This window comes from Capsicum annuum, chromosome 11 (assembly GCF_002878395.1).
Source record: "Capsicum annuum cultivar UCD-10X-F1 chromosome 11, UCD10Xv1.1, whole genome shotgun sequence".
Classification (NCBI taxonomy): Eukaryota; Viridiplantae; Streptophyta; class Magnoliopsida; order Solanales; family Solanaceae; genus Capsicum; species Capsicum annuum.
This window is the reverse complement of record NC_061121.1, coordinates 882245-897191: the sequence shown is the minus strand read 5'-3', so window position 1 is coordinate 897191 and position 14947 is coordinate 882245. Positions and strand designations below refer to the sequence as shown.

The following is a 14947-nucleotide window of genomic DNA, read 5'->3' as shown; positions in this document are numbered from 1 at the left end:
AATATATTTTGAATTTAATATAATCCGAATTTTGTACGGATTTACATTTAATAAAATTGCATTGCCCACAACGTTCATCGTCTATATGAAAAAAAAGTAAGTGAATTCGAAATTAGAACAAAGGCATAGAAAAGCTTAAAAAACATATGGGTGAAGTGAATAATGTTCATCGTCGATGTTTCAAGATGTGGGTGAAGTGAATTAGCGAATAGTGTTCCGAACCCCCAGACTTTAAAGTATAACTCCGCCTCTGTTTATTAGTATTGGCTCCGACCAATGTATTAGTTGAAGTGATCTGCAAACCGATCTAAACACCAAGACGAAAAAGGAAAAGTGAAGCGACTAAAATAATTAGTATAACTTAACTAATTATAGAATTAAAATTTTCAAGTGCCAATTAATCCAGCACGTGTAATATTTTTACGAATTAAAAATAAAGGTATGTATGGATGGAATCAATTTCTTGATTAATATTATATGGTGTAATTGTTATATTATAATACAAGTATGGTTTTTTAAATTGCAAAACTGACTGTATTTGATACTTTAATTTTATCTATCCATATTACAATACAAACACAAATAATTTCAACATAAAATTACGCATTATATTACCACGTTATCAGTTGATTTTGGGTCTATCAGGATACATAATATATCAATGAAGATACATTTTTTCTTTATAAAGATACATAATTAGCTCCTGATATATTCTTTTTTTAAAAAAAAAGAAGAAAATTTTGGATTTGTCCCAAATCAACAACAACAAACCCAGTGTATTCCCACATAGTGAGAATAGACCCTCGGCTTAGGACCGATAGCAGTATAACAAACACAAATCATAAATGCATATAAACTAGTACAGTCTGCAAAATAATACTACAACCACAAGATAATATTAAAAATCACGAACAAGAAACTTCAGACACAAATAAAGAACGCTCTCCTATTGTTACTGACGCACTCTCACCCCTACCCCTCTACCTTAATCCGCACTCTTCACACCTTCCTATCAAGGGTTATGTCCTCCGTAAGCTGTAACTGCTTCATATTATGCCTAATTACCTCCCTCCAATATTTCTTTGGCCTATTTCTACCCCGTCTAAAATCATTCATAGTCAGTATCTCATATCTCCACACGAAGCTTCAGAGTCCCTCTTTATCACATGCTCGAACAAATGTTGGTGCTTCCACAAAGATAGTAATAATTAAATCCATACGTGTAATAATTTGGTTAGTTAGGCTAACTATTGTGGGTGTTATTTGTAATGTATTATCCAATAATGTATTAAATTATTTTGAGAAAAAAAAAAAAGAAATAAGTATTAACTTTAAAGTCATGGCTCTTTAATTTCATTGGTTTGGTTGGTAACCTTCCCAACCCAATAAGGAAACTTCCAATTATATTTCATGCATTAAGTCAACTTCATCATGCTCCACTCATTCTTTTTTTTGGCATATTATATTGTTAACCTGACATTTCTCCATATGCTCGATCAACAGAGACAGATTCAAAATTTAAATTGTACGAACTTCAATAGAGAATTATAGTATAAACATAGCGTTACTAGAAAGCTTACAATTTCAATCAACGATTCCATAAGAATTATATTCGGAGCTTCTGAGGAAAATTCACAAGAGAAGTCTTTGACAAGCGTATTTACGAGGGATTTCGATGAAAATCAATTTTCATTGGAGAGTTCGTCAAAATATTTTTAACTATACCGTTTAGGGACTTGAGTAATACCGTAATAATAAGTAGGTCCACAATCGGATATTATAGAATGTATCTTAATACTCACGTTAAAGTTTTTGAGTTTACGTGAATTCTTAGATTAAAAAAAGTCTTATGTTAACATCTAGTGGAATAATTTCTGAAACATACAGTACATTAATGATTAAAGATTAAACCTGAAATTAGCCTATCAAATTATAAGCTTTAAGGTTAGGTCAATAATAATCAATATGTTCTAGATTTGGTCCTTTAATTTAATTCGAAAGAATGTTAGTTTTAATCAATTTCAAGGCCTATGAATTTGTTCAAATCTTTTCATTGACCAATTATTTCAACCCTCTTTTCCTTTAAAAAATAATTTTTGGAGCAAAATAAAATGAGGATAGGCATTTGGTAGACCAACCTCTCTAGAAATGGAAAAAAAAAAAAAAGAAATTTGACATTTAAAAGATAAAAAACTTGGTCAGTCCGTTGAAGAAAATTAGCTATAATATTATTTTACGCAATCTTACATTGCATTTTTGTAAGAGGCTGTTTTCAGCACTTGAACTCGTGACCAGGGGAGGATCCACGTGTTATTTTGGGGTGCTCCGAAACCCACTAAACTCGACGTAGAATAGGTATTATTATATAAGAAACACTGAAAAAATGGTATAAAAAATAAAAAAACACCCACAATATTAAAACTTGTCTGGATGCTCTAGCTTTAGTTGGATCTTTCATGTCCAGATGCTTTGAGATTGATTCCCCTTAGCTACGCTGCATTTTTGTATAAAATCTTTTCAGTTACATTTAATGCGCACACACGCACAAGACCCAAGTACTCTTGTACACTAGTTCACACGCATATGAGATTGGCTTTTTTTGTATTACTTTTTTTTTCTTACTTCTTAATTTATTAAACTAAAAGTACTTTTGTATTTTTTTAATTACTCAAACAAAAAATTTGAAAACCTTTTGACCTTCTCCACCAAAAATCTTACTCTTCCAAAACTTAAACACCAAATTTTAATGTTACATTTAAATAGTTATATATTTATATTATGTCATCATTAGCAAATTATGTTAAAAAAAAAATATAAAGTCAAAGGCGAAGCCAAAATTTGAAGTTAGTGGGTTCTGAATTTAAAGAAATATAAAAAATCAAAAAAATAAATATGCTGTAATGGGTTCGAACACACGTCCGCGGCAGAAGAGAGGCCCTTAATGTTGGTCCATCTACCACTAGGCCAAGCAATAATGTTTGTCAATGGGTTCACACTATGTAATCATAAACATATATTCAAAATTTTAGTGTAAATATAGAGTTTACGTAAAGCTACTGGATTCGCCCGAACCCTCGTAGGGTACTGTAGCTCTAACCCTGCTTAAAACACCCACAATCTTAAAATTCCGGATCCGCCACTGCTTGTGACCTCCAGTTTACATAACAATTATATATATATATATATATATATATATATATATATATATATATATATATATCAAATTAGGTATGGTTGACCAACTTGTATAGGACATTTAGGTATGCATGTTAGTTGCATGCAAGAATCTTAGGAGTCATAATCCTAACAACAAAGATAACATTTTTATAGGTATATTTCGATTCTATTTCAATGCATTATTATTATTTTGATAATCATATATCAAGTTTTGTTTGTGCGAGCTTATTTATATTATCAGTATCAAATTCCGAAAAACAAAGAGGATTATTGAGGGTCAATCAAAGACAATTTCTTTATTCTATGAAAAATAGAGGTAAGATTATGCATATCTTACTTTACTTGAACTCTAATTATAAAATAACACTGATTTTGTTATTATTATTATAGCGATCGATCATAAATCAATATCTAAACTAAATAATTAATTAGACACGTACTGCAATTAGTGTTTTAGGTATATCTCGATTATAAACTTTTTAATAAATTGTTGATTTGAATATATTACAAATAAAAAAGTAGTCAACATTTAACAACCTTCATCATTGGATCATCTAATTCCACGTATTTATTTTAATTCTATATTCTTTTGTTTTCTATGTTCTTCAAGTTTCCACGTGGATAATTGGAAATGGACCTTTGAGTGCATGGTCCAAATTAAATTAATTAAATTTAAGCATAAATCAAACGTAATCAACCATCAAATGAAATATATGGTTGAAGTTTAATAATTTTTGCTTGTAAGGTCACGTAACGATGTTTGAACTTAGTGCTGCTTATCGGGCGGATCAGGCAGATAAATATGCTCTACAATTTGCCTTATCAGATATCAACTTTTAAATATATTAATCCATTAGCCAACCAATAAGTTATCGGTTAGTTCGATTCGGATTAGTAATTATCAGACGGTTAATGGGCGGTGTATTGGCTCAACCATTTAACGAATATTAACCAAAATATACTTCAAGTATATATGTATTTATATATTAGAAGTGAAGATTAGTCTAATATGGTCCAAACTCCAGAGTAACGAGCTAGTAGATCAATAAGAAATTCAACTCGTAAATCGTATCAAGTCATATCAGCCTGTGAGCTAGCTAATAAAACATGTAAAAACAACTTATTTTTGTTTGATATTTAAGGAGCGACGTGTTGGTTTGCTATATTTTAAGGAGTGGTAGAATGTTAAATGAAGCTTTAGGTTAATAATTGGTATTTTAAAGTATATAGCTAATGGTAAAAATGAATTCTTAATGGGTTAACGGTTTACCCAATAAGAAAATTGAGTAATCCACCCCGCATCAATAATCAAATTCAACCGTATGTGACTGAAATACAAGCAGACATGGCTGAACTTTGACTATACATATAATTAAAGTTGAGGCAAAAATAATTACACGTTTAAACTTCTGGTATATGTTTCGGAACTTCGAGCCTAACTTCAACCATGTGGTGCAACTTACAATTTAGTTGCATTGCGAGTATGACTTAAATGATGATCGTCCCAATACCGGGTATCTTAGAACTCGGGCCTTTTAGATGGAGCCATATAGGCCCATCCCAACACACACTCTTGGGCTTATGGCCCATCCTAATTAAACACTCTTGGGCTTTTTGCCGATCCCAAGCTTTCATTTCTCTTTCTCCTACATTACAAGTCATAGTGTGCCATGTGAAGCCACACAGGAGACCGTCGATATGTCTGCTCATTTTAGAAGGATAATTTGGTCATTTTACAACTACTCTATGCTATCATATAATCGCCTGATTGTCTTCCTTATCCATTTGCCCCCGCTAACTCTTAGCTTTTTCCTTGTATTTAACCGACTTTTCTCCCTATTTCAATCGAACAAATATTGATATTTCTGCTGGTTTGAAGCGGTTTAAGTCGTGCATTATCGTAAATGGTCAAACAAAAACATGAATTGACATAAACCTATGTCCTAACTATACATTACGTGCTTGTTCTACGAATAGCGTTACTTAAATAATCATGCTCGTATGAACAATTATTAATTATATTAATAAAATAATTAAGATACGAGATATCTAAGGTAACTTTATCTATCAACACTAGGATATATGGCACGAATTTTGTTAAAATATTTTTTTTACTTTCTCCGTTTCATAATAAATGAATTGTTGAATTTTAGCACACATATTAAGGAAAAAGTATTAAAGACATAAGTTTAACACAACTTTCTATTTTTACCCTAAAAGAAAAAAGTTGACCTTGTAATACCGTTTTAAAAGTTAATTGATTATCAAATTATAAGGTAAATTTGGAAAAAAAATTCACTGATTCATTTATTTTGAAATACTAATAAATACCCCAACAATTCACTTATTCCCAACAATTCACTTATTCCGAAACGGAGGGATAAGGATGAACCTTTGATATTCACGCGATTAAACAACTTCACCATAACAGGAAAGCACGTCCACCAATCAGCTTCCGCCACCTCAACCTCCTACAAATAAATTGCGTCATAACAATTTTTTCCCCAAATTCAGAATTACGCACACACACAGAAAAAAAAAATCCCACAAAATTCAAAATTCAAAAATTTCGCACAAATTTTCGAATATTCGAATATATAAACTAGATATTTTTCAATAAGTTAGTCGAATTTCAAGTTTTCAGCTCGATTTTTCCTTTGTTTTCTCAGTTGTTGAAAAGGGTATGTTTCCGTTTTGATTTTTATTATCAATTGCTACTTTAATTATCAGTTTGTTGAAAAGGCTATATATTATTTTTTGTGTTTGATTTAATTTCTGTTTGAATTTTTGATTTTTTTTTTTTTGGCTTAATTTTAAGTCAATGTGTGTAGATCTATATTTTTTTTGTTGTGGGGTTTGGTTCTTTTTCCATGTTTGCATAATTGCTTTTGCTTAAAATGTTATTTTTTCGGTACCAGAGTTATCTGGTACTTGTTGCTGGTTGCGGTAGGAGGTAGGTATCCTGTGTAATTAGTTGAGGTGTGTGTGAGCTAGCCCGTGTTATTTTTTGGGTAGAGTTACATGGTACCTGTTGTTGTTGTTGAGAGGTGACAGGTATCCTATGCAATTTAGTTGAGGTGCGTGCTTCCTAGCCCGGACACTATGATTGTTGAAAAAGATTTTATTCTTTGGGGTAGAGTTACGTGGTACCTGTTGCTGTTGGGAGGTGGGAGGTATATCCCGTGGAATTAGTTGTGGTGCACGTAAACTAGTCCGAACAATACAGTTTTTTGGGGAGAAAGTTACGTGGTACCTGTTGCTAGTGGGAGGTATCCCGTGGAATTAATCGAGGTGCGCTCAAGTTGGCCCGAACGCCATGGTTATTAAAAAAATGCAAAATTTTTTGGCGGATAGAGTTATGTGGTACGTGTTGTTGGTGGGAGGTGGCAGTATTTCGTGGAATTAGTCGATGTTCGCACAGGCTGGATAGGATACCCTTGCTATAAAAAGAAGTTACTTTTTGAGGGAAATTGTGTGTTATGGAAATTTTGAAGTTTTTTTCCATGAGCAATTTGGAATGTTGTTGTGTTACGAGAAGTGGATATATTGAAGCTTGTTTGACTCTTGAATGAATTTAATGTGAGCTAAGGTTAGGGTAAGGTTGCGTATAGACTACCCTCTCTAGAGCCCGTGTGTGGGATTATACTGAGTATGTTGTTGTTGTTGTTGTTGAGGTGTAGAACAATATATAAGTTTATGATGCTTGCATATTTGTCGTCCTTAGGACAAATGGATATGAATGTTAATAATTGTTGGTTGGTAAATTAAGGAAATAGGAGGAACTCATTGTGTTCTCCACTTGTTGGATTACACTGGGTTTGTTGTTGTTGAGGAACTCATTGTGTGTTTAAATTTTTTATGGAAATTTTGAAGTTTTTTCATGAACATTTTTTGAACGTTGTGTGATGAGAAGTGGAAATATTGAAGTTTGTTTGACTCCCTAGCGAATTTAATGCGAGCAAAGGTAGGGGTAAGGTTGCGTACTAACTGTCCTCCCTAGACCTCACGTGTGGGATTATACCGCGTATGTTGTTGAGATATAGAACAACATATAAGTTTATCATGCTTCCATATTTGTCGTCCTTAGGACAAATTGATATGTGATATTGTTAATAATTGTTGGTCGGTCAGTAAGGAGATTCAAGGAATTCATTGTGTTCCCTACTTGTGGGATTACACTGGGTTTGTTGTGGTTTTTGTTTTTTTGTTGTTGTTGAGATATAGAACGACATTTAAGTTTATCATGCTTGCATATTCATCTTCCTTATAGGCCAAATGGATATGTAATTATTTTTAATAATTGTTGGTTGGTCAATTAAGGGGATTTGAGGAACTCGTTGTGTTCCCTACATGTGGGATTACACGGGGTTTATTCTTATTGTTTTTGGGGATGTCATTGTGTATTCAAATATTTTATGGAAATTTTAATGTTTTCTCAGATGTAGACTCTTTTCTCCGATGTATATTAATAGTGCTATATTTGTTTTGTACCTTGCTATTTTGTTGTCGCTTTTCTTTTCTTTCTTACTTTCCTATCCTATGTCGGTTACATTTTTGTTGAGTTGATGGTCTATGAAAACAACTTTTCTCCTTCGCAAAGGTACATGTAAGGTCTGGATATATCCTACCTCCTAGACTACACTTGTGGGATTACATTGGGTATGTTGTTGTTTTGATGAGGAGAGGAACTATTGAAGTTTGTTTGACTCCTTGAATTTAATGTGATAAAAAATTCATAAATTCGATGAGATATAGAACAACATAGTATGAGTTTATCATGCTTGAATATTAGTCCTTAAGCTAAATCGATATGTGGTAATTGTTGGATGATCAATTAAGGAGATTCGAGGAACTTATTCTGCATTTAATGTATATTACTAGGGTTTTGTGTGGTTTGGGTTCTGATAGAATCTTTAGTTATTTAGAGAAGTGACTATGAGATTGCTTACTAAAATGTAATCTTTGTTGAGTTACTTGATATTTGTTGCGGGTGGGAGGTGGAAGATATCCCATGGATATAGTCGAGGTGCGCGAAAGCTGGCCTGGGCACCACTGTTATTAAAAAAAAAGTAATCTTCGTCATTATAACCGTAGTTAATAGTCCGTTGAAAGTGCTTATTCATGCAGTAACCTAATGTTGATTATATTAGACCCGAATTAGAATCAAAAGCCTGATTAACAGGTAAAATAATAAAAACTAGACCGACCCTGCTAGTCATGTCTAAAGACAGGTTTCCAGTAATTTATCTGGTGAAATTTGGTGGTTTAGTTGAAGCACCAAGTGCCATGCTTTTGTATGCTTTAACTTGGAGAAACAAAAAGAAAATGGTAGTAAGATGCTATGGTCCTCACTTTTGTGAAACAGAAGAATCATGCCTATCAACACAGACTATATCAATTTGCTGTGAATGTGGTAAATCTGCTATATTCTGTTTATTATGTTTAACATGGGAAAAAGTAGTGATTTTACTTGCATTATTGGAAGGAGGTAAATTATATTTCTTGTTGGAGTTTGATGTATCTTATTTGGACATGGTATACGTGTCTGATTATGATTTCTTGTGACTGTTATAATTGGGACTTGTTGAGTGCATGGTAATGTATGATCCTGAACTTCTGATTTTTGTGGTAGGACCTCTAATATCATCATTGGGCTAAAATTCTGCATTGTTATCAATCATGAAGTATCTGGAATATACCCCTCTTGATCGGTAAGCTTTGACATATAACGACATTCAAGTAAGTGCCGAAGATCTTTAGCTGTTTGGTCTCAAGTTAATCATTTTAATTGCATGTGCAGGATAAATGATTTTCTGAGTCATGTGAACCTTGGAGAGCGAACAATTAAAGGATGTCTTGAGGCGTACTCTTGTAAGTGTGCTTAAGGATATCCAAGTAGACAATGTCCTTGCATCTGGACAATCTCATGATGTAAAGTATACTTTTGCTTATTCTTTTTTAGGTAAACATACAGGAACCGATAAGAAACTATCGCTTAGTTTGGAGAATGAGGTAACTTCAATTCATGAATATGTTATCTATCACGTTGTCTTTTACTCTTTACCAGAGGGTAGGTAGAGCAATTACTGCACAACACTTCGTTTCTTTATCATTTTCAACACTATATTATGGAAACTCGTTTTGTATGAAGGGTTGATTGGTGAAAGAAAATTACAAGTTTGTGCTAACATCATTAAATTTTTTTTTAAAAATAAAATCACATGTATTAAATATAAAACAAAAGGCCTCTTTCATATCAAGCGTCCACCGAGTTGGGGCGGGGGGTGGGGGGGATATGTATTCTCAAGAGGATGTAGGTCCAAATGTGTTGCTTGCATGATCTTTATTATAAATGCCATTTTTTTAAAGTAACACTGGCCTTCAGGCTAGCTTTTACGCTCCTTGATTATTCAGCAGGTACCTGCTACCTCGTACAAACATAGGTACTGGGTACCTCTGCACATTAAAGTGCCTTTTGATTATAAATTTTTCTAATCTGCTGTCTACTACTCCTGTCCTGCGTAATTAGCAATCCAACTTTATATTTGTGAGAATAGAAGGGCTTTGACATGATATTTCCACTCTTGCATCTCGTTTTCAGTCAGAAAGATGGAGAAACTTACACGTTCCTCCCAGAAATAATAATAGGTAGCTAGAAATTAGATCCATCTGTTTTCAATTGTGAAGAAGCTTTTTTGTGCTCATTATCGTATATTTATATACTGCATCCTACCTCTTTGTTGCTGAAACTTCATTCATTTCATGTAACTTCAATTGTTTATGACAGTGGTTAGACTTCTTCATGTTGTCTCTGTACGAGGTGCTAATAAAGTTCTTTCTTTTCCTGGAGATCATAAAGTAACTTTTGGTTGCAGATTTTTGATTATCTTGGAAAATCATCGGATACCGATTCTTCTTCACCTGTGGAATATCTAATCTGTAGATCCAGGTGGTGAATCCAGACCCATGGCTGGAGTAATTAAGTCTGAAACAAGTGTGTATTTGTCCATAATGTATTTTTTTCTTCTAATTTTTCATTCCAGCCGGAAAACATTGATATATCTACTCCTTGCTCTCTATCACATGTATCCAGATTATGACTTCAGGTAAGTCTCCAACTTACGGTGAAAATAATGTTCTTATATTTATATTTTCCTTAAAACGAATAATCCTCTTGTATTTGTTGTAAGCTGACTGGGTGGATTATGGGTAATGCCACTGTCAGCTTCTTTGGCGACATGGCATCCCGCTATATAATCCTCTCTTACAGCTTTGGGAGTGTTGTCAGATGGTTTGACAGACAGTTTAGATTACTGTTGCTCTTGAAGGAGCTGAGAGTTCAAGTCTCTCCATTTCCCAATACAATACTCCAGTTGTGTTGTCTCTGGCTATTCGTGTATGCAATTTATCTGTGTTTTGCTTTGACATTTCGACTTTCTGGTTTACCAGTGCAGTGAAAGCTCACCAGTTTTTCACTGAAGAGAACTGGGACAGTTTTAAGCAGATATTTGACATCTACATGTTTGAGGCTTCTAAGGTTATTATATTTCTGTTCCTCTTCTACTAAGCTGAGTTTGTTACAGATTATATGTTTGGGAATGGAATATATTGGCAAATCCCTTGGTTGTCATAGTGGCATTTCAATTAAAATCATCTTCCCTTGGGTTTTACCTGATTACGTTGTTTTGATTAACTAGCAGAGGTGAGATAGCTAATCAAACAAGGTTGTGCTATGGATCTATGCCCATAATAGACCAAATTCAGATTAATTGCTGTCTTCTTAATAGAATTAGACACTGTTATTTCCTTCTAATGCTCTATAGTAGCATTTGTGAAGCAAGTAGATGGTTAGGATCCTTGGGGCGTGTCTAGTATGATGGATAATATTTTCCATGGAAAATGTTTCCTTAGAAACTGTTCTCTATTAAAATACGCAGGATTCTTACTTATTACATGTTCGGTTTGTATGCAAAAATATTATCCTAAAATCATTTTATAGTGTTGACAAATACTACGGAAGGTGGGGGTTGGGTGGTGGGAACTTGTAGAACTTGTTTTTCCTATTTTTAGTAAGGAAGTCATTTTCCTTATTTTTAAGAAACTTATTTTTCCTAGAGAAAGTATTTTCCAATTTTTTTGACCAAACGAACATGAGAAAATCAGAAAACATTTTCATTCCCTACCGAACACACCCTTTATTTTTTCCTTGTTTTCCTGGGGAGGTTAGTGACTGTTTTATTTTAAATTGTTTTCTGGGGGAGGGTAGTGAGTGTATTATATGTTGCATTGGAGATGGCATTGTGCCATGTACGTTTCAAGGCTTAGCTGAGTTATCAAAGACAGATCATGGAGCTTTTTGTTTAGGTATTCTATGATTTGGGTTGCAGGAATGGCTTGACACAAATGAAGGCAGTCCTCTGCTTGAAAACTTGTACAAGACTTTAGACGAGGTGAGGTATTTTATTGACATAAAGAGAGGACAGAAAACGAACATGGTCAAGTTGCTTAACTTATTAGCAATGCAGGTTGTGAAAGTTGCTGAATGTGAGATCTACACTTACAATCCGGAGGCAGATGCAGATCCATTTCTCGAGAGAGGAGCCATGTAAGATTTTTTATATGAATATATCCTTTTTACCCCCTCTTTTTAAACCCTGTCAACTTTCTGTGCGAGCTTCCTGTTTTCAACTTTATCATATAAACCATCTGATTGAGGTCCGCTCTGACTACATTTTACGAAGTAACCAAAGACCATGGCCAGGTCAAGTGCAAGGCAGTTGAAGCCTTTGCATAGGCCCCTGAAACTAATAGGCCCCGATATTATTATTACAAATATTATGGATGGGAAGTTTCGGACTCTTTTTGTTTCTCTGGGATTTGGTTGATATTAATCAGACAACTGAGTAAATTACAGCAAAATTTACTAATTAAATGGTACATTTACCTCCACATCCAATTTTGATTTTTTCCGTGTCCCCTATGTTTCTTTCCTTTTTCTTGAATGAGATGATTTCACTTTCAATCTCGTCTCATTTTGCCTATGTCAACTAATTCTCTTTGTCCTGTTTGATTGGTCTATGGATCAGAAAGTAAGTCCTTTGTTTCAATTTGTATGCTTATTTGACAAAATAAGCAAGCGTTGCACTTCTTACAGAGATTTCGCTTTAAAGCTATAGTACAAGGTCATTTTCAAGTTGCAATATTGCCCAAACAAGTTAGGTAAAACTACTATTAGGATCTGAGTCCCTTTCTGTAAAAAACACACACTTTGACTAAAATAGTGACAAGATCCTATTGGTCAAATTTCTTGTTATTAGCGGTAGTCCATTAATATCAGTCTTTGCATCTTGTCCAGATGGTCATACCATTTTTTCTTCTACAATAGAAGGTTGAAACGTGTCGTGAGTTTCCGCTTCAGCTGTGTGAGGTGATTACTCTACCCTTGTAATGTTCCATGATGTGAGATTCTACTTTTAACTGTCATATTTAGGCCTGATCAACTGCTGTTTATTGCAGTAACTTGGTTGGTGAAGGACTTCTAGACGACTCAAGTTTTGATGAGGACGGAGAGATTTTTGATGGCATGGACATGTGAATACAGCATAGTGTTGTATATCCTTAAACCTTGTATCGAATTAGTGTTGTACAATTTGATAGTATGTACTGAAACTATATCGTAAATAAGCATCATCCTTGTCTAGTTTGAAGGTTGAGGTAGCGACTCTCTCGCTGCTTCTTGAGGTGGTCATGTGTTCTCTCCTGTCATGAAGATTGTGCAAAGTTATGGGTGGCATTACTCTTGCCCTACTCTTAATAAGTTCCTTTTGTTTTGATGAATTCAGTATTTCTAGTTCTACCTTTAATTGCCTTTGTTACATTCTTTTGTGGTCTTTTAGGGCATTCTTTTGGGTTGAAGTTGTTAGTGTCCTACATTCCTTATGAATGTTACAGTAAAGCTAGTAAAGCCATTGCTTTAACCCTCAATTTTTTTATTTTTATATTATGATTTTTTTTTTTAATAATATTGAATATATAGTAAAAAAAATGTACAAAATTTATATATAAAATATATAAAAGAGGGAGTGTACGCTGGCGGGGTTGAGGTTATTTGGGCGGTCAAACGAGTTAAACAGTGTGAATGGGTTATAGTCGAGCCAAGTAGGTGAGCTATAGCCCACGGTTTTGGGGTGGGCTTGGGGCTCGGGCGTGTTATGGGTCGAAAATCGATCGAGGGCTCCCAGGCAGGCGGAGGAGTGGGGAGTGGGACCGGCGGGTTCGGTGGGGTCGTTTGGAAGCTGGCGAAACTATGCGAACGGATCATTTTCGGGCTAAATTGGTGTGCTATACCTATGTTTTTAGGAGTGGGCTCGGGGATCATGTGAGTTATGGTTGAAAATTGATCGGGGGCTCCCAGGCAGGCTGAGGAGTGGGGGAGTGTGGGCCGTCGGGGTCGTTTGGGTGGTCGAACAAGCGAAACAACGCGAACGGACCCTTTTTGGGCTAAATCTATGTGCTATAGCCCACAATTTTGAGAGTGGGATCGGATTCGGGTGTGTTATGAGTCGAAAATCGGCTGTGGGCTCCCAGGCAGCTGAGGAGCGAGGGAGTGTGTGCTAGCGGGCCGTTTGGGTGGTCAAACAGGCAAATTAGCGTGTGCGGCAGTTTTCGGGCATATACCCGGGGGTGAGCGCATGGCTCGGGGCCCGAGCATGTTATGGGCTAGAAATTAGTCGGAGGCTCCCAGGCGTGTCGAGGAGCGGATGAGTGTAGGCTGCCGAGGTCAGGGGGGCTGTTTGGTTAGTCAAACAAGCGAAATGCTGTGAACGAATCGTTTTTAAGCCAAATCGGTGAGCTATAACCCACGATTTCAGGGGTGGGCCCGGGTCTCAGGCTTGTTATGGGTCGAAAATTGATCGAGGGCTCTTACGCAAATGGGGGAGTGTGGGCCAGCGGGGTTGGCGAGGCTGTTTGGCAGGTCAAATGGGCGAAACGATGCGAATAGGGTATTTTCAGGCCAAATCGATGTGTTATAGCCCACAGTTTCTAGGGTGGGCCCAGGATCGGGTGTGTTATGGGTCAAAAATCGATTGTGGGCTCCCAAGCAGGCTGAGGAGTGGGGATGTGAGGGCCGACGGGGCCATTTGGATGGTCAAAAGGGCGAAAAGGCGCGAACGGGCCGTTTAGGCCAAATTGGTAACGTAAGTAAATATAGCATACACGTAATCCCACAGAAGGATTTCTTTTTATGAATTGTTCATTTTAAATATTCAATTTAAATAAGTCGTATCCTGCTTAGACCAATAAATAGAGCAGAGGTTATAGTTAAAGTCGCTAATAGAAAACTGAAACCGCCCAAACCGCCTCGAAAACTAAAATGGCCCACACTAGGCCGCTCCCCAGCCTCTCTGGGGCAGTCTGATCGATTTTCGAACAAAATTACGCCCGGACCCACCCCAAAAACCGTGGTCTATAACATACCGATTTGGCCCAAAAATGGCCCTCAACTGTTTTGCCCGTTTGACCACCCAAACTGCCTCAGAAACCAAAATGGCCCACACTAGGCTGCTCCCCAGCCTCCCAGGGGTAGCCCGGTCGATTTTCAGACAAAATCATACCCTGCCCCCGGGTCTACCTTGAAAATTGTGGGCTATGGCATACCGATGTGGCTCGAAAATAGCTCGTTCGCGTCATTTGACCGCCCAAATCGCCACCAAAATAAAAATGGCCCACACTAGGCAGCTCCCCAGCCTAGTGTGGGCCATTTTGGTTT

General features: G+C 35.9%; 1 protein-coding gene across 2 annotated transcripts; it reads left to right on the top strand.

Annotated features, from left to right (window-relative positions):
• The first annotated feature begins 5621 nt into the window (after positions 1 to 5621).
• LOC107852515 (repressor of RNA polymerase III transcription MAF1 homolog) lies at positions 5622 to 13014 on the top strand. Of its 2 annotated transcripts, XM_047399280.1 has the most exons (11): positions 5622 to 5858; positions 8810 to 8888; positions 8978 to 9048; positions 9140 to 9189; positions 10053 to 10126; positions 10221 to 10283; positions 10627 to 10714; positions 11565 to 11627; positions 11703 to 11782; positions 12533 to 12604; positions 12694 to 13014. In XM_047399280.1, exons 2-11 carry the CDS (start codon positions 8857 to 8859, stop codon positions 12770 to 12772), a joined length of 672 nt encoding a protein of 223 aa, XP_047255236.1. In that variant the 5' UTR covers positions 5622 to 5858; positions 8810 to 8856; the 3' UTR covers positions 12773 to 13014. The 2 variants fall into 2 exon arrangements, with proteins under 2 accessions (XP_047255236.1, XP_047255237.1); XM_047399281.1 differs by lacking the exon at positions 12533 to 12604.
• The last annotated feature ends 1933 nt before the right edge of the window (positions 13015 to 14947 follow it).